Source organism: Oncorhynchus masou, chromosome 6, assembly GCF_036934945.1.
Source record: "Oncorhynchus masou masou isolate Uvic2021 chromosome 6, UVic_Omas_1.1, whole genome shotgun sequence".
Classification (NCBI taxonomy): Eukaryota; Metazoa; Chordata; class Actinopteri; order Salmoniformes; family Salmonidae; genus Oncorhynchus; species Oncorhynchus masou.
This window is the reverse complement of record NC_088217.1, coordinates 23258438-23277169: the sequence shown is the minus strand read 5'-3', so window position 1 is coordinate 23277169 and position 18732 is coordinate 23258438. Positions and strand designations below refer to the sequence as shown.

At 41.8% G+C, this 18732-nt stretch overlaps 2 protein-coding genes across 3 annotated transcripts; both read right to left on the bottom strand.

The window, feature by feature from the left end:
- Positions 1 to 252: 252 nt before the first annotated feature.
- LOC135541650 (zinc finger protein 180-like) lies at positions 253 to 8677 on the bottom strand. 2 transcript variants are annotated; one of them, XM_064967968.1, is made up of 2 exons: positions 8165 to 8677; positions 253 to 1668 (listed from the first exon to the last, which is right to left on the bottom strand). In XM_064967968.1, exons 1-2 carry the CDS (start codon positions 8349 to 8351, stop codon positions 779 to 781), a joined length of 1077 nt encoding a protein of 358 aa, XP_064824040.1. In that variant the 5' UTR covers positions 8352 to 8677; the 3' UTR covers positions 253 to 778. The 2 variants fall into 2 exon arrangements, with proteins under 2 accessions (XP_064824040.1, XP_064824042.1); XM_064967970.1 differs by lacking the exon at positions 8165 to 8677 and adding an exon at positions 4281 to 4772.
- Positions 8678 to 13796: 5119 nt separating this feature from the next.
- Positions 13797 to 18359, bottom strand: LOC135541034 (acidic mammalian chitinase-like). Its single transcript, XM_064967173.1, has 10 exons — positions 18335 to 18359; positions 17845 to 18106; positions 17584 to 17640; positions 16604 to 16769; positions 16268 to 16392; positions 15993 to 16116; positions 14957 to 15139; positions 14677 to 14793; positions 14348 to 14480; positions 13797 to 14137 (listed from the first exon to the last, which is right to left on the bottom strand). Exons 1-10 carry the CDS (start codon positions 18357 to 18359, stop codon positions 13890 to 13892), a joined length of 1440 nt encoding a protein of 479 aa, XP_064823245.1. The 3' UTR covers positions 13797 to 13889.
- Between the last annotated feature and the right edge of the window lie 373 nt (positions 18360 to 18732).

Below are 18732 nucleotides of genomic sequence, written 5' to 3'. Positions count from 1 at the left end.
AGAAACCGCATCCGTGCCATGAAGGCAGCAGACTTCAATCAGACGGGATCACTTAGAAGGTATTTGAGCTTGTTTTACAAACTGGAGGAATCATGATTTGCGTGGGGAAAATGTGTCAGTTTAAACTAGATTGAAAGATGCTGATATCTAAGCTTACATACTGTATCTCAGAGGCACTGCTTTAGGTTGAAATTGGTAGTCACACACACACAGCCTGAATGGTAGAAGATAAAAGTAATCTTGACCTTCAAAACATTTGACCAATTATTTATTACAAAACAGTTAACATTCAGTACAGAACACTACATTTTGACACAGTAATTTCATCAGGGATAACTGTCAAGGCCCTAATAGGATAGTCATACAGCCCAGCAGTCATGTCCAAGTCCTAAGGGGAAATAGATGAGGATCAAATTAATTGATTGATCTGCATCTACTAAAACAGGTGATATCCTCTGCTTCCTGTAAAATGTGTAGTGTAATTACAAAAGAACAACATCAGTGGACATATACATAGCTACTAGCAGTATTCATATCCTCATGCTGGCACTGAACATGGCTTCAGATGATGACGCATGCAGCAACACAATCACATGGATCAGTGAAAAACAGTAACATTTTCATTACTCAAAGTTATTCCCATTCCCCACTGTATTGTAATGCATTGTTCAAACATCAATCACTGATTCTTCTAGTGTTTGAAATCCTGGACAATAATTAAACTGCCCAGATTTACATGTCACTCTCCTTTCAAGAGAGAGCGTAAATGTCTCTGCTGTTAACGTTTTGACCGAGCCATTTTCCAGCCGTGTGGTCTCTCCCCTGGGTGAATTTTAAAGTGAGTGTTTAGGTGAGCCGACTGGTTGAAACATTTCCCACAGATGTGACAGCGGAAGGGCTTCTCTCCAGTGTGAATGCGGTGGTGCCTCCTCAACATGCTGATGGTTGTGAAGCCTTTTCTGCACACAGAGCAGCTGAATGGTCTTTCCTTGGTGTGCCATCGCATGTGGACCTCTAACTGACAGGAGAAACTGAAGCATTTCCCACACTCTCTGCAACGATACACTCTCTGTATGCCCTGGGGTTGATAGGGAGATCTCTGTGGAGGCAGCTTTGAGGTGTTCTGGCCTCTAACATCTATGTTTAGACCTATACCTTCTCTTTCATATGCACTGCTTGTTCCCTGTGGGGCCTTATATCCTGAGAGTCCTTCTCTCTGAATTCTATTGTTGATATTGGGTTGGGCATCGTTTTCACTCGAAGCTGCAAGACAGTCTGAATTTACATTGAAGATGGTCTGTAAGTCACTGGTTGGTTCTGATGTGCTGTAGCCTTCTTCATTTTCTATTTTGATCTGCTTAGAAGATATGGTTCTGGCTATAGAGTCTCCTTCTCTGATGTCCACAGTTTGGGTATGTGGAAGATGTGAAGGCTGAGCTGGGTCCTGATCACAGTTACTTTTAACAAAGGGAGGAGTTAATGTAGACTCTCCTTTGGTATCAGACTCCAGACTGTGACGCTGGTCTTCCTCCTGGCTGATTCTGAGCTCCTGTTCCTCTTTAATCAGTGTGGGCTCTGGGTCCTGGCCCAGACCGGGGCTCCACTCCTGCTCACAGTGCTGCTGCTCAGGGGAAGATGCATCTTCAGTGAGATGGATAGCATGGTGGTCTAGAGGGAAAGGAAAGGAAGAAAGTCAGCTGAAGGCAATTCTATCTTAGTACCACAGTACATGTATGAGATGTGTAGCTTGCATGTGAACCAGAATCTGGGTTTACAGGAGACGTTGAATATGGAGATTCTCCTTTAAGCCCAGGAAGCAGCCATTCAACTTGCCTTTCGCCAGCTTTGCAAGCCTAAAATGTCAAAATACGTTCCGTACTTACCAAAGACAAGTGTGGCAGAGCAACCATTGTCATTACTGCCTTTACGTCCAGTATGTACTTCCAAAAAAGCCAAAAAAAGTTCTAAATAAGAAGTTAAATGCAACTGAAAAAAATGGCCTGTCTGGAAAGAATCTAAGAATTGTTTTTGACCATGTGCCAGATCTACCTCTTCTGCACCGCCAGTAAAATCACTCAGTCTATCTAGAAATATAGAATCCCTGTAAAAACATACCCTGTTGTCTACTTACATAAAATATGATTGCATTCCGTGTAATATATGGGTGAAACAACAGATTGATGACGTTCAAACTGTTGTAGGTGATAAAACCAATTACCTTTCCTGCTGCTGGATCAGCCGACCTGCGTGTGGCAGTATTGAGTGATTTTATTGGAGGTGTAGAAGAGTGGATGATTTGGCCAAAAACAATGCACTTACACGGAACCCAAACCGTCTGGGCGTGTGCGCCATCGTGCACTAATTTATTTTGTCCCCCTACACCAAATATGATCACGACAAAGGTTAAAATACTAAAATAAACTCAACAAAAATGAATGTAATTTGTTCACAGGTCGAAAAGCATTAAACATGTATGGCAATTTAGCTAGTTAGCTTGCACTTGCTAGCTAATTTGTCCTATTTAGCTAGCTTGCTGTTGCTAGTTAATTTGTCCTGGGATATAAACATTTGAGTTGTTATTTTACCTGAAATACACAAGGTCCTCTACTCTACACATAAAACGGCCAACCGAATAGTCTCTAGTCATCTCTCCTCCCTGGCTCTTTCATCTTTGAACTTTTTTGGTGATTGGCATCTACACTTTCATAGTATTACCACGACAACCGACAAAATATTTAGTCTTTCAATCACCTACGTGGGTATAACCAATGAGATGGCACGTGGGTACCTGCTTCTATAAGCCAATGAGGAGATGGGAAAGGCAGGACTTGCAGCGTGATTGCGTCAGAAATAGGAATGACTTCTATTTCAGCCCTTGGCAACACAGACACTCGTTGGCACGCGAGCAGTGTGGGTACAACAATTGAATAACATGGATTTCTAAATTTATTTTGCGACACGAGCGAGTGGTGTGGTCAGCCTATTATGCTGCATTTAGACAGTCAGCCCAATACTGGTCTTTTTTCACTAATTGATCTTTTGACCAATCAGATTGGCTCTGAAAAAGATATGATATGGCCTCCCGAGTGGGACAGCAGTCTAAAAATGTTTTATCAAACTATTTGTCATATGTGCCAAATGCAACAAGTGTAGACCTTACTGTGAAATGCTTACTTACAAGCCTTTAACCAACAGTGCAGTTCAAGAAGAGTTAAGAAAATATTTACCAAATAAAATAACATAATGAGGCTATATACAGCGGGTACCGGTACCAAGTCAGTGTGCGGGGGTACAGGTTAGTTGAGGTAATTTGTACATGTAGGTAGGGGTGAAGTGACTATGCATAGATAATAAACAGCAAGTACCAGCAGTGTGCAAAACAAATGGAAGTGGGGGTCAATGTAATAGTCCGGTGGCCATCTGATTAATTGTTCAGCAGTATTATGGCTTGGGGATAGAATCTGTTAAGGAGCCTTTTGGTCCTAGACTTGGCGTTCCAGTACTGCTTGCTGTGTGGTAGCAGAGAAAACAGTCTATACAGACTTGGGTGACTGGATTCTCTGACAATTTTAGAGGAGTCTCTGACACTGCCCATTATATAGGTCCTGGATGAAAGGAAGCTTGGCCCTAGTGATGTACTGGGCCGTACGCACTACCCTCTGTAGCGCCTTATGGTCAGATGCCGAGCAGTTGCCATATCAGGCGGTGATGCAACCGGTCAGGATTTTATTTCATATTTCACATTGTATTTAACCAGGTAGGCCAGTTGAGAACAAGTTCTCATTTACAACTGCGACCTGGCCAAGATAAAGCAAAGCAGTGCGACAAAAACAACACATAGGATAAACAAACGTACAGTCAATAACAATAGAAAAACCTGTATACAGTGTGTGCAAATGAAGTAAGGAGGTAAGGCAATAAATAGGCAAATTGTTGTGAAGTAATTACAATTTAGCAATTTACACTGGAGTGATAGATGTGTAGATGAGGATGTGCAAGTATAAATACTGGTGTGAAAAAGAGCAGAAAAACAAAAATAAATATTGGGATGAGGTAGGTAGTTGGTTGGATGGACCATTTACAGATGGGCTGTGTACAGCTGTAGCAATCGGTAAGCTGCTCCGAGAGCTGACGCTTAAAGTTAGTGAGGGAGATAAGTCTCCAACTTTAGTCATTTTTGTGTGCCTTGGGGGTGACCAGTGAAATTTACCTGCTGGAGTGCGTGCTACGGGTGGGTGTTGCTATGGTGACCAGTGAGCTGAGATAAGGTGGAGCTTTACCTTTGATTTTACCTAGCAGAGACTTAGATGACCTGGAGCCAGTGGGTTTGGCGATGAATATGTAGCGAGGACCAGCCAACGAGAGCATACAGGTTGCACTGGTGGGTAGTATATGTGGCTTTGGTGACAAAACGGATGGCACTGTGATAGACTGCATCCAGTTTGCTGAGTAGAGTGCTGGAGGCTATTTTGTAAATTACATCGCTGAAGTCAACGATTGGTAGGATGGTCAGTTTTACGAGGGTATGTTTGGCAGCATGAGTGAAGGAGGCTGTGTTGCAGAATATGAAGCTAATTCTAGATTTAATATTTATAGGTGTTCACATATTCTAAGTCAGAACCTTCCAGAGTAGTGATGCTAGACGGGCAGGCTGGTGCAGACAGCGATTGGCTGAAGAGCATGAATTTCGTTTTACTACTATTTAAGAGCAGTTGGAGGCCACGGAAGGAGTGTTGTATGGCGTTGAAGCTCGTTTTTAGGTTTGTTAACACAGTGTCCAGTGTCCTGTGTGGCTCAGTCGGTAGAGCATGGCGCTTGCAACGCCAAGCATCGTGGGTTCGATTCCCGCTGGGGCCACCCATATGTAAAAGTAGTGACCCCAGCCGACTTGTAAGTCGCTTTGGACAAAAGCGTCTGCTAAATGGGATATATTATTATATTATTATTATTAGTGTCTAAAGAAGGGCCAGATGTATACAGAACGGTGTCATCTGCGTAGAGGTGGATCACAAAAATAAAAAAATCATGCCAAATCTTTTCAGTCTCCTGAGGGGGAAAAGGTTTTGTCGTGCCCTCTTCATGACTATCTTGGTGTATTTTGACCATAATAGTTTGTTGGTGATGTGGACACCAATGAACTTGAAACTCTCGACCCGCTCCACTACAGCCCCGTTGATGTTAATTGGGGCCCCGTTCGGCTCACCTTTTCCTGTAGTCCATGATCAGCTCCTTTGTCTTGCTCACATTGAGGGAGAGGTTGTTGTCCTGGCACCACACTGCCAGTTCTCTGACCTCCTCCCTATAGGCTGTCTCATTGTTGGTGATCAGGCCTAACCCTGTGGTGTCTAAGTACACACCCCTGAAGGGCCCCAGTGTTGAGGATCAGTGTGGCAGATGTGTTGTTGTCTACCCTTCATGGCTACCAACGTAAGTGCTAAAGGGCGGTAATTATTTAGGCAGGTAAACTTCGCTTCCTTGGGCACAGGGACTATGGTGGTCTGCTTGAAACATGTAGGTATTACAGAATCAGTCAGGGAGAGGTTGAAAATGTCAGTGAATACACTTGCCAGCTGGTCTGTGCATGCTTGGAGTCCGTGCATCCTTGGAGTACACATCCTGGTAATCCATCTGGCCCCAAGGCTTTGTGAATGTTGATCTGTTTAAAAAGGTCTTGCTCACATCGCCTACCGAGAGCGTTATCACACAGTCATTCAGGCTCTCGTGCATGCTTCAGTGTTGCTTGCCTCGAAGCGAGCATAAAAGGCATTTAGCTCATCCGGTAGGCTTGCATCACTGAGCAGCTCGCGTCTGGGCTTCCCTTTGTTGCCGGTAATAGTTTTCAAGCCCGGCCACATCCGAACAGTGTCAGAGCCGGGGGAGAACAATTCAATCGTAATCCTTTATTGACGCTTTGTTTGTTTGATGGTTCGTCTGAGGGAATAGCGGGATTTCAGATTAGTGTCCCGCTCCTTGAACACGGCAGCTCTAGCCTTTTGCTCGATGTGGAGGTTGCCTGTAATCCATGGCTTCTGGTTGGGATATTTACTTATGGTCACTGTGGGGACGATGTCATTGATGCACTTATTGATGAAGCCGATGACTGAGGTGGTATACTCCTCAATTCCATTGGATGAATCCCGGAACATATTCCAGTCTTTGCTAGCAAAACAGTCCGCCATCATCTGACCACTTCCATCGAGTCACAGGTACTTCTTCCTTTAGCTTTTGCTTGTAAGAAGGAATCAGAAGGATAGAATTATGATCAGATTTGCCAAATGGAGGGCGGGGGAGAGCTTTTGGATGAGCATCTAAGACACGATCCCAGGCTCACAACTGGCTGTGATCAGGAATCACATAGGGCGGCTTACAATTGGCCCAGCAACGTCCGGATTAGGAGAGGGTTTGGCCGGGAGGGCTCCACGTTGTAGAGTAGCACTGATGAGACAAGATTGAAATTTGGGAGAAAAGGGGGTAAACTTTTTTTTTTTAATCGTATATGGATAGATCAGATGTGATTCTTGAAAATGTGCATTTTTTTAACCAAACGTCCCTCAAGATTAGAGTGGAATTGAAGGGAGAGAGAGAACGTTCTCTGCTGAGTTTATAAAATGGTAAAATGAGCAGCACGGTAGTCCACTTGTAGATACAATGTTATCAACAAATTTAGGTTGCTGTTACTCCCATCCCTATTGCAGAATGCAGCAATTTGACAGCATGTACTAATGTCGAATTAATCCACACTTGCATTAGTACCATTGTTTTGGTGATTGGCATTTAGGCTCTGACAATGAAAAGGTAGCAGACAGACCTACAGTATGTTTAGGTAAGGTGACCTGATTTGTCACTATGAAAATAATTTGGTCAAACAGATTGTGAACTCAAAAGCGTAAGTTTGATTCTAGAGGGGAGACAATAGATATAAAAACATTTTGGTTAGGGTGTAGGGGCAGATTTATGTCTTGCCTAGAGCAGATTTGATTATTAATTAACGTTATTTAGTCTGATCAGTTGAACAACTCATTCTTAACAATGGGCTGAGATAAAAGTGGAATTAGTGTGCCTGTCAGAAAGATCTCCACATTTACAGTATTTTATTGCTCCACTTCTTCCCATTTTTGCCAGTGTAATGGCAGACTTTAAATGTGATATGCCTACTTGTGTCTTTGAAAATGAATATAAGGCTATATATTTTTGCAGCCATTCATTGACAGTTTTGAATAAGTCCTACAAATAAGTATTGGATATTAAAATGCTCTGGGCCTCAAATATAATTTCACATTTTAGTATTGTGCACATGCAAGGCAGCGATAGAGGGAGACTGACAATTCATTAACACGTATTTTGTCTATGTAGAGTAAGAGAATGACAATGATCTTCAACTAGTAGACATAAACCACCTGAATATTGATATTCATTAGACTTTTTTTAAAAGGTTGGATGATTGACAAATTAAGAACATCCAGCACTTGGGAAACATAGATCAAGGAGAGCAAGCAGGACTTTCATCCAGCACTATTTTAAAGAGTTCACCAAAATGACCAAATACTAAATGTTTGTGTCCTTACCTTGAAAGCGGTCTACGACAAAACTGCAATCTATGATTTGGTTACCCACTGCCATCAACCATTAATATGAGTATTTCCTGTGCAGAGCATTCTCACTGACCTTCCCACTGTTTCTCCCATTGGCCTGTTTCCTCATCTAATTTCATTACTGAAATATTTATTTTTAAAGTGTCAAACCACCTAAAAAAATAAATTAAATTGTATATTTTTAATTCCATCCCCCCCAAACCTAAAAGTAACAAAGTCATAGAATTGAGTGTTAATTTATTGTTTAAAAAAAATTCTGAATACAGCTGACCTGTTTTTTTTATATATATACCCTGGTCATAGGCCTAAACCATGTCGAAATACATAGAATTACAGGAAATTAGCTTTAAAACAGTAACATTTCACAGGCCCCGTCTAGGCAAAATCTCACTCCAAGCTTTCTTCAAAGTTGGCAGCCCTGTGGTCGGCTTTTCATATTCTCAGTCTAGTCTAACGTTAGTCCAATAGAACAATTCTGGTATTTTGTATAGATTATTGGCAACAAACAAAACAATTCCCTCGTTTTGAGAAATAAAAGTAGGTTCATATCCTAGCGTTACTTAGCTAGTTACCTGTTTGAAGTAGAACGCGCTGAACAGCGATATCCAGCAGCTTTCGGAGACGATTGTTCTCCTCCTTGGAGCGAACGATTTCTGTCTGGTACTCAACTATCGTACCCTTCACAGCTCCAAATATCTCCTCGGCAGCCGCGGTTAATCTCTTCGTAAGAAATATATTCAACAATTCCAATTTTGACATTTTGTTTGCTGTGCGAGTAGTACCACAAATGAAAGATGTTACTTCTCTTTCAGGTAGTATTATTATTTTTAACAATCCACCATCTTTGTTTATAGCTATCTAGTTTCACGAATGTGACGACACAGATAAAACAATGAGCCAGATATTTCACCGGATGTATAAATGTGAAGCATCCAGTTGGCGTTCCACTAACTACCAAATCTGAAAATAAGAGGAAGCCCAGTGACCGGCAGTGGGAGAAGATGGAGGGAGATGGATTTTGGACGACATTCTGCAAATGTTCTCATCGATGAAACATTTGATCTACATAGTTTTATTTTTCCAAAACTAGAATCTGTTACGAACAGAGTGGACTTACCTTTGTAGACTTTACCGTATGCAATAGTTTTTTAAAATTGCGTTTTTTAGGAGCGCATTGGCGTATTGAGTTATTGCAAACGCGCACTTCAGAGCAGGCGTTCTCTTACGGAAATATACAAGTACATACTAGCTCTGCCTATATCCTTGCTTGTTCTGCCTACTTTGATTAATTTCCTCCCATTGGAAACACAGGCCATGGTCTATCTTGATTTATAAAAAATCTTCGTCTACGATGCGTCTATTTCTGCTCAGATCGCACTGACCAAACTTAAGAGCACCGTCTGCTGTATCGGAGGGGAAAACAATTTATATTGACAAACACACATTTCAAGAATTATAAAATCAACAGTAGTTGGTTGATTGCTCCAGGTAAGTTTAGGGCACATGAACTAAAATGACCCGGGCACTCAGATTTTTACACTGTAGCTGTAACAACTACTTTCTTAGATTGACATGTCTTCAGTCATCCTCACGCCATTTGCACACACTGTATATAGACTTTTTTTTCTCCTATTGTGTTATTCACTGTACGCTTGTTTATTCCATGTGTAACTGTGTTGTGGTTTGTGTTGCACTGCTTTGCTTTATCTTAGCCAGGTCGCAGTTGTAAATGAAATGACAACTAGCCTACCTGGTTAAATAAAGGTGAAATAAAAAAAAGTCCTCGAGACTGGGGAATCGCAACTTGTCATGAAAGCCTTTTTATTATGTACAACACCCTTTAGACATTTACATAAGAACAGGCTCAAGCAGGTACAGATACACAACCAACAGGCTCATCATCCAAGATCATACAACTCTGATCAGCAGATATCTGATCACAGTTGACATGGGACAGGACCAACTGGTACTCCGACCACTAAGGCCAGTTGTCACATGCTAGCAGTGGAAAGTGTCAGTTGAATTCAGACATGGTGTATGAACATTACAAATAGGTTCAAAGTCAGACAGCAGATTCATAGTCCCTGAGAAGCTGCTTTTTCACATTTTATGACTAGAAAACACTATTTGTAACAAAAGGTTGAACAGAGAGCAGGTTGGATGTTAAACAGTGTGTAATATTTCATATTCAACTGTGTCAAATAATTGGGTAGGTTTAAAACATTGTCCAAAATGGTATTTAATCCAAACACGTGTTGACCAACGTACAATAGTGAAAATAGGCAGGCGAAACTAGAGGAGCATGGTAGTTGTATTTCATAAAGACTTATTTCAGAGTTAACTTCTGTAATACAAAACTGAAAACAAAACTGAAAAACAAATCTTACTTTTAAACGTTAAAACATTAAACATTCACTTCATACTTCAACCCATATTTCCATTTAGTTAATCTCAAATATAGTTAACTCAAAGTTCCCACAACCACTTTACATTTACCGTTGAATCAGTTCAGATCTTGAGGTGAACAAAACTTTGTACATGATTTTTGGAGCGTCAGTCCGACAGTAGACATGAGCTCAAGGCAAACGTAGGAGCAGGCTAACGATTGTAATTGCAGCAGCAGTCTGTGACACCCTGCTAGACCAGTTAGTTATTGTAGCTCTTCCATTTAAAGCAGTCTTCTAAGCATACACAGATTCAGTCTTTCTGCAACAAACAATGATACATGATTAACAACCATGGGTGACAGGCCTGGCAGGTAAGACCACAAGCTTGTCTTTAAAATGCAAGATTGTAATTCCTGAGGACGTTTGAAAAATATATTTGTATGTCATTCAACAAATTGTTTGCTTTTTCCATGTTATCTTTCGGGACAAAAAAGGAAATAAAAAATAAGACCCTTAGACAAGTATATCACTACTAGTGTCAAATAATCAAAAAGGTACAAAAAATAAAATACATAAAGGATCGTTTTCCCAGGACAAAAGTTAATAACCATGAATGAAATAGTAAAGAGTAAAAATAATACCATCTAAAAATGTTTTCTTTAATTAACATAAGTCCCCTCTGACATGTTGGAGCGAGCAACCAGTCTACTACCATGAAATGGGCTGAGAGATGGTGAAGGTGTTTGGGGATCTTCAGTAGCATTGATGCCCTGCAAGTTTGTCTGGTAGTAGGTTAAAGTTCAACTGGTGTTAGTTCAGGTGGTTGACTGAGGGGTTTTGATTAGTTCCGGTGGTGAAATTCTATTGGTGGTGATGAATGTAGGAGTTACTCTAGGTCAAGGCTCAGTCAGGGGTCATGAATGGGGTATCAGGGGTTACATGAACATTTGTATTACTCAAGGTCAAGGGTCAGTCAAGGGTAGTGAACGGCGTATAAGGTATCAGGTGACAGGAACATACGCGTTACTCAAGGTCAAGGGTCGGCCAGGGGTCGTGATTGGATTAGCTGGTAGACAAGTTTAGCTGTCAATCATCTCAGACAGCTCCAGCAGGTAGTCGTCCTCTCCCTTGCCGAGGTCCAACTCCAAGTCGTCTTCCAGACGGTCATCTTTGAACTCGATCATCAGTTCGTCAAATTCGTCCATGGCAGAGGAGCTAACGGTGGGCCGCCGAGCCTTGGACTGGGTGGGCGTCTTCATCAAAGGACTGGTGAGGAGAGCAAAAGGAGCAGAGTTCATTTAACATCAAACTGTTCATGCCACAGCAAACTGATCTTCCGACAAGCTTGGAAAGGCAGTACCGTGCAGTATCAAAGAGCCCTCACTGCTGCTCGATCATCCTATTTTTCCAACTTAATTGAGGAAAATAAGAACAATCTGAAATTTCTTTTTGATACTGTCGCAAAGCTAACTAAAAAGCAGCATTCCCCAAGTGAGGATGGCTTTCACTTCAGCAGTAATAAATTCATGAACTTCTTTGAGGAAAAGATCATGATTATTAGAAAGCAAATTATGGACTCCTCTTTAAATCTGTGTATTCCTTCAAAGCTCAGTCGTCCTGAGTCTGCACAACTCTGCCAAGACATAGGATCAAGAGAGACACTTGTGTTTTAGTACTATATCTCTTGACACAATGATGAAAATAATCATGGCCTCTATACCTTCAAGCTGCATACTGGACCCTATTCCAGCTAAACTACTGTAAGAGCTGCTTCTTGTGCTTGGCCCTCCTATGTTGAACATAATAAACGTCTCTCTATCCACCAGATGTGTACCAAACTCACTAAAAGTGGCAGTAATAAAGCCTCTCTTGAAAAAGCCAAACCTTGACCCAGAAAATATAAAAAACTATCGGCCTATCATTGGCCATTGTGAAGAATTAAGTAAAACCAATTTTAGCTAGCTAGTTAGCCATCGGAGGACAACAACATAACGAGACGTAACAATTAAAGTTATTTTCTGTCAACAACGTTTTGCTCTCGATGTGATGGGACTGAGGTGAAGCCAAATCCAAACTGTCTTCCCATTCACAGTTGAGCTCACTCAGTTTAGCTCAACGCTGATTGGCTATTATTTTATACTTTTTTTATCAAGGGAGACCAAATGTTTACTGGCTTACCTTGCATTCAATGCTACGACTGACAATATTGTCATACTCTTTTTGACCAGACATCATCAGATAGATGGCGTACACATACAGAGACAGAGGGGTGCTGTTTCACTCACTTGGATGCTTCTTCCAGTGAGATACATTCAGCCTCTTGTGAATTGAAGGAAAATTATGAAACACAGAGAGATGAAAGATATATTGTTGTGTATATTTTTTTTCTTATTATCTTGGTTTTGATTTTGGGGGATGAAGCCTTTACCTCCCTCAACATCTATACGCCACTGCAAACCCTGCATCGTGTTGGGTGGCAGGATCCTTGTAATCCCCATGTCACTTCCTTAGATCAAGCCTATGGCTACTGGACTATGCTGTCAGCCCGACTGCCCCTCACCCAGCTACTGGCTGGTGTTCCTATACTGTCCTATACAGAGAAACCTGACCTACTACAATGTCATGGTGTCTGTCAGGCCAACAATTTTTTGTGAACTGTGGAATATTACGCTGCCATTTATTTATTTATTAAGGTTTTCTTTTGTGTTTTTTTTGCTAAATTGCTGTGTATATGTGTGTTGAGAGACAGGAGTGATTTAAAAAAATAATCTCTGTGGGATGTTTTTCATTAATGTTTTGGTTATATGAGGAATTTCAACATTTGTTTTGTACTATATCTAATTTGCAGCCCCATTCCCAAGATAGTGGATGTATATTTAAACACACTTCTATTTAACTTAAATGTGTTTTCCACATGTTTTCACTCCCCTTTCACATTGTCTTGTGCCAGTCGCAATATTGACTCCTGTGTTGTGAATTCTATGTTTTTTGTATTACTAAACCCCAGTAATAATAGTTCCTTTATTATGTCTTTGTTTTAGTTTGGTCAGGGCGTGAGTTGGGGTGGGTAGTCTATGTTCCCTTTTCTATGTTGTGGTTTTATGTTTGGCCTGGTATGGTTCTCAATCAGAGGCAGGTGTTGTTTGTTGTCTCTGATTGAGAATCATACTTAGGTAGCCTTTCCCCACCTGTGTTTTGTGGGTGATTATTTTCCTGTTTAGTGTGTTTTATGCACCTTAATTAAGAGGACGGTTCATTTGTCGTTTATTGTTTTGTTCATTTATTTTATTAAAGATATGAACACTTACCACGCTGCGCTTTGGTCCTCCTCTCCTTCCACCAAGGCAACCATTACAGTATTACTGGTATATTTTCACCTGCCATTTGATGAGGAGTCAGTAAGAAAAGTGGAAAAGATACGGATAGTCAAATAGAATAGAGAAAATATAGTTAAATGGCTTTGGGTTTGTAGAAGTATTGCAATACAAAAGTGCAATGTTAAAAAAGGTAGCCTCAAGGTAATATATGTTGTAGGGCTAAGAATGAAAAGTCTTAAAAACCATGTCAAACACAGGGAAATTACAACAAGATAAAGCAGGAATAATGTTTTATTCATATATGCTTCTAATCTAAAGTAAAATGCACATTAAAATCAACCAATTTCCACTACTACTAAACTCAATGCAAGACTCAACTGAATGCATCTCAACTATTGTCTACAGAAAGTATTCTTCCACAAAACCTTTTTTTCACGACGGTAACACTTGAAGCTGGTAAATACAAAGTTGGTGTTAGCTTTAGCATTAACGATGCTAATGGACGCTAGGAATGAAAGCTGCTTTTTCTTCAACATCTAATGGGGATCTGAAATTAAAATCACAAGTCATAAATTCACTCCCTCACAACACGCTCAAGGCCACACACAGCACTTGCAGCTATCGTTGAAGACGGTGCCGCTGCCGCATTTGCTGAGGTTAGTGATGCCACCAGCGCACATGTAGAAGGAGTTGTTGTCCTCTGGGTGGGCGTAGATGCCATCAGGTTTGCCGTTGCAGAAGCCGGTCCCAGGGGCGTGGGTGGTGGGGCGTGTGGTGGTGGGGCGTGTGGTGGTGACTGAGCCAGGTTTGGGGGTGGTGGTAGGGGGCAGAGGGGGCAGCACTGGATGGGAGGAAAGAGAAAAGGAGAGAGGGTTTTACCATGAGGGACAGAGCTGAGGTGATGAAATGTCTGGACATGATTTAATCTGACTGCATTTACCATAGTGGCCCCTTCCACAGTGGGATAATCTGGTCCAGTATTTGGTTCACTTCCGATTACACTTTAGTTAAGATTGTCAAGTTTGTTCCTTCACTGAAATGTCAGACTTACCAATGTCAAGAAGGTTGCGCAGATGTCCCAGCAGAGGGTGGTTACCCTCGGAGCAGAACTGGTTGGCGAAGTCATCAAGATCCAGGGCCCACACGAAGGCCCCACCAAACTTGTTGGCCTTCATGTAGCGGACCTGTGGGATTGAAGGAGGACAGAGAAAGGTATAGAGACAGACAGAGAGAGAAAGGGTATATATTTAGAGGCTATGTCACCCAAGTTTTCACAAAGCTTAAGTATCATGCCAGATATTAGTTTACCACTTTAATGACTGGGCAAGAATGTCTTCTTTTCTAAATTAGTATCATGGTAAATGTTGAATTGAAAATGACCTTGGTCTCGTAGCTCTGCCTGTTGTCAAATCCAACCCACTCATTGCCCTTGTAGGCATAAGGAACCATCTGGTCGGCAATCATCTCAACTGTTGTGCCCTTCACAAAGGTGCAGATCTGAACAAAACACATGAAACGGGAGATTGTTTTGTGAAATCATCATGCAAATGAAATCACCTTCTTGGAATGCATTCTTGAAATAACAATGAAAAACAAATATATACCTTTGCTTAACATTTTGGTCCTGAGTCTATGAATGTTTTGGCCCCCCAGCTCTCACCTCATAGTATGCCCAGAAGCCGGCCTCGCGGGTATAGGGCCCGGCGGAGGCGGGGCCACTAGCTGGTGCTCCAACACTGGTGTCAGATGATGTAAGGCGGAAGGTACGACCATAGGAGGCAAAGCCCATGTTCAGCTTCTCCACTGGGGTGCCATTGTCTCTCCAGTACTTCATGGCATAGTCCTGAGAGAGAAAGAGAGGGGTGGAGGGATGGAGGGGACGGGGAGAGAGGTGAGAAATATAGCAAGTACCTCAGCAGTGCTAGGGCATTTATTGTTGTTGAACAGGGATGGGTAAATTTGATGGAGGTGGGGGCCACAAAAAAACGGAACTCATCATTAGGGGCCGCAGTGGCTCGTGGGTCTGCGTACCCCGCCAGCTTGCGAACATTTAAGCCCCCCCCCCCCTGACAGCAAAGAGGGAAATCTGCTCATCTTGCCATGGGGTGGAGATGAAGAAGTGAAGTTTTACAGCTAATTTCCTGCAATTTTCCAAAAAAGGTGGAGGCAAATGTTTGCAGTGTTTAATGTGATAACTGATGACCACTGGGCCCCACCCTGGTCGGTAATTCAACCATGATTACTGCAAGTTTAGATAGCTGGCCACTAGACTAATTTACCAATCTATAACAAATGTAGCTGACATGGGCTAATTAAAGGATTGCTGATGCACAACCAAACTTCAAAATTGCACCTCGTGTATTCTAAGACCCTGACTGAGCCCCCCCCCCAAAATAAAAACATAAAATAATGGGGGCCGCAATGTCCCATCCCTGTTGTAGAATAACACTCAAATGTGAAGTGGCACTACTTTTGTTTCTTTATCATCGTAGCAAATGTCATAATTATACCATAATAAGTCAATATCATCGGTAAAGCTGTATGATGTATGAAACCAATTTGTCTTCATGAAGATGGTTGGAATGAGAAGGGTTTTGAACTTACTACTTTCTTCCTTCTACAGGTTTAGTCACTACAAAATTATCATTATACACACTGCTAAACATTCTGTCAGTTTGTGTGGCATCTTTCCTTACAGTGTTGAAGAAGATAAGGTCTCCCGTGTCATGAGCACCACGGTAGAGTGGGCTGTTGTGTCCAGTGAATTGCTCCCAAGTTCCGTGGAAGTCATAGGTCATCACGTTGATGAAGTCTAGAGACCTGGAGATACACACACAAGCAGACACATAAACTATAACTATTTAGATCAGAAATGGCACCTGGAAGCTGTTTCTAAAGATCCAGAGCTCACTATAAAAACTGATGGAACAATGCTGGAAACATTCATATTAAAAATGGCCTCTAGACCCACTTGGCGATCTCAGCAATCTCATATCCAGCATCGATGGTTCCCTTCCCAGCGGACACGGCAGCAGTCAGCATGAGCTGGGCATTGCCGGTGGACTTGGCCTCAGCTCTGTAGGCAGCCACGAGCTCCTGTAAACCGTACATACACAAAGCATCATGGGTCAGAAAGGGTTGGAGATACACGGTAAAGATGTATTATGGGAAACCATACGAGGTTGGGAAAGTATATGAATACGTGCACTCAGTTTTTGTAAAGCTATTTGGATGCTTGGTAAAGCACTAATAAATCCAAACCATTATCTACATTGACTAATAACTGTAGTGGAGGTGCCACACCCACCTGGCACAACAGAGTGAACCTCCTCTTGTCCTCTGGGGGGCTCCCTCGGGCTCCAGGGTACTCCCAGTCCAGGTCCAGCCCGTCAAAGCCATGAGTCCTCAGGAAGCTGATGGATGACTGGATGAATGTATTACGGTTGGCAGCATTGCTCACCATGATGGAGAACCTGAGGTGAAGAAGTTTTATCATAAGGCTGTGTATTACAATACACCATATGGTTTCTAAATACAACCTACTACTGTTCTACTTCCACAGATATACTACTAGCTCATTTCTCATGGACCAAGTACGTAAACATAAATCGAGCATCTGACAGAACTAGGTGAGATTTTCGTTCTGGGTTAACTCAGTTTTCTACTAGAACACCATGATGGAACACCTGAGAGAAGATCAAGGTTTTATCACACTGCCTTAATATAATACACTATGGATGCTAAAGTGTGCCACAAGTAAATTAGTACAGATATCAGTAGTCATATAGTACTGATAGTCATGATGAAAGTAATCTTGACAACACAAACGTCAAAAGCACTTTGAACAGCATATTATCTTCACTTTGCTTGTAAAACATGAACGTTGTGTGATTTCAGGTCCCCTAGTATAGTTAACATACTCCCAGACAACCTAAATTCAGCTATTTCACACATGTACACGTGTCTATTAATATGTATCTGTGAATTGGAAATGTGTTTTTTGCATATCCCAACTCTTCTTGAAACAACCTCAGGGAGTGGGGACACAGCCAGGGTCTGCCATTATTAACAGTAACCCTGGTGCTTGCCCAAGGGCACATCGAGAGATATTGAATCTTGTTGGACCAGGGATTCGAACTAGCAACCCTTCGGCTTGCTGCCCTTTCCGCCAAACACTACGATACTGTAGGTACAGTTGAAGATGTACCCTGAACCTAAGTCTGGTTGTTTAAGCCAAATGTATGGTGTGTTTCATAGCCCTGTGGCATGACTAAGGAAGGTACTTACTGGGAAGAACCGAAGTTCCATCCTCCGACAGCCAGCAGAGTCTTAAGATGAGGGTTCCTGCAGAGAGACGGCAAAGAAAGGCGAGTTTAAGATTATTCAGCGATTTTGGATATAAGTAGATTGAAAAATCTAAGTGGCTGATAAAACCTAGCTCCAGTTCAGAGAAATGAATAACAACAACAATGAAATATCCTGGACAATTGGGAAACTAAGTTTCTCATTCAACAACAACACTAATAAGTTGTGAAGCGAGCCACTTACTTGGTCTTCAAGGCGTTGAAAGACTTGTAGAGGACGTCATCGTTCCACTCGTAGGTGACCAGCTCGTTGCGGCTGTTGATGATGGAGAAAGCGTAGATCAGGTGAGTGCACAGGTGGGGGTCCACATTCTCTGGCTTGTACTTCCCTTTGTCTGGTCTGTATTGAGACCAATTGGTGAAGTAGCACACCATCTTGGGAGAAGCTGCAGCTGTGGTGGACTCTGAGGTGGAAGCACCCAACTGGCACAGCACCAGGCACAAGCCTAGAGAAAGAGAGAGAGAGAAAAATCTGAGGTCAATACATGAGTAACTCATGAGAATAACTTTTATCTGCACTGATGTGATAGGTATTTGCTTTGCCTTTCAAAACTGCACTTTGTAAATTGCCAAAAAACATTTGTCAAAGCATATCCTTTTATTAGATGACAAAGGGCAGTGATTGTGCCTGATGTAAACTATGGAGTCGTAGTGGATGAGTTGTATGTTATCACCTGCTAAGATTGTCAGCTTCGACATCTTAACTTCTGTTTGATACGAGAGAGAGAGAGAGAGAGAGAGAGAGAGACAGAGATTAATCAATTAATCTTGAATCTGATATAATACAGTTGGTATTTACAGTGGGTTATGCCAGCATGGAACTGATGCAAGGTGTCAAACATGTACCTGCTCACTACATCACAACAATAAACTACCCACGACTTATATTTATCTCCCCATTAGATAAATAAACCTGACCAACTGTACTGTGCATGGTACTGTCCTAAACAACATGTCCTACACTATTGAAATTGTAGCATTAAATGTGTTCATTCACGGACACTCCTTAATACATTCAGATACTTAGAATCTTTAGAAAACTAATTTAGCAATAGAATTAAAAGCAACAGTG

Excerpts from the sequence above, each read along its gene's own strand:
- LOC135541034 (XM_064967173.1), bottom strand. The coding sequence starts at position 18,359 with ATGTCGAAGCTGACAATCTTAGCAG. Across the intron at positions 17,641-17,844 it reads TTCAACGCCTTGAAGACCAA|GAACCCTCATCTTAAGACTC; the intron begins GTAAGTGGCTCG and ends GTCTCTCTGCAG. Across the intron at positions 14,481-14,676 it reads GGCAGAGCTACGAGACCAAG|GTCCGCTACATGAAGGCCAA; the intron begins GTCATTTTCAAT and ends TCAATCCCACAG.
- LOC135541650 (XM_064967968.1), bottom strand. The coding sequence starts at position 8,351 with ATGTCAAAATTGGAATTGTTGAATATATTTCTTACGAAGAGATTAACC. Across the intron at positions 1,669-8,164 it reads GCGCGTTCTACTTCAAACAG|ACCACCATGCTATCCATCTC; the intron begins GTAACTAGCTAA and ends CTTTCCCTCTAG.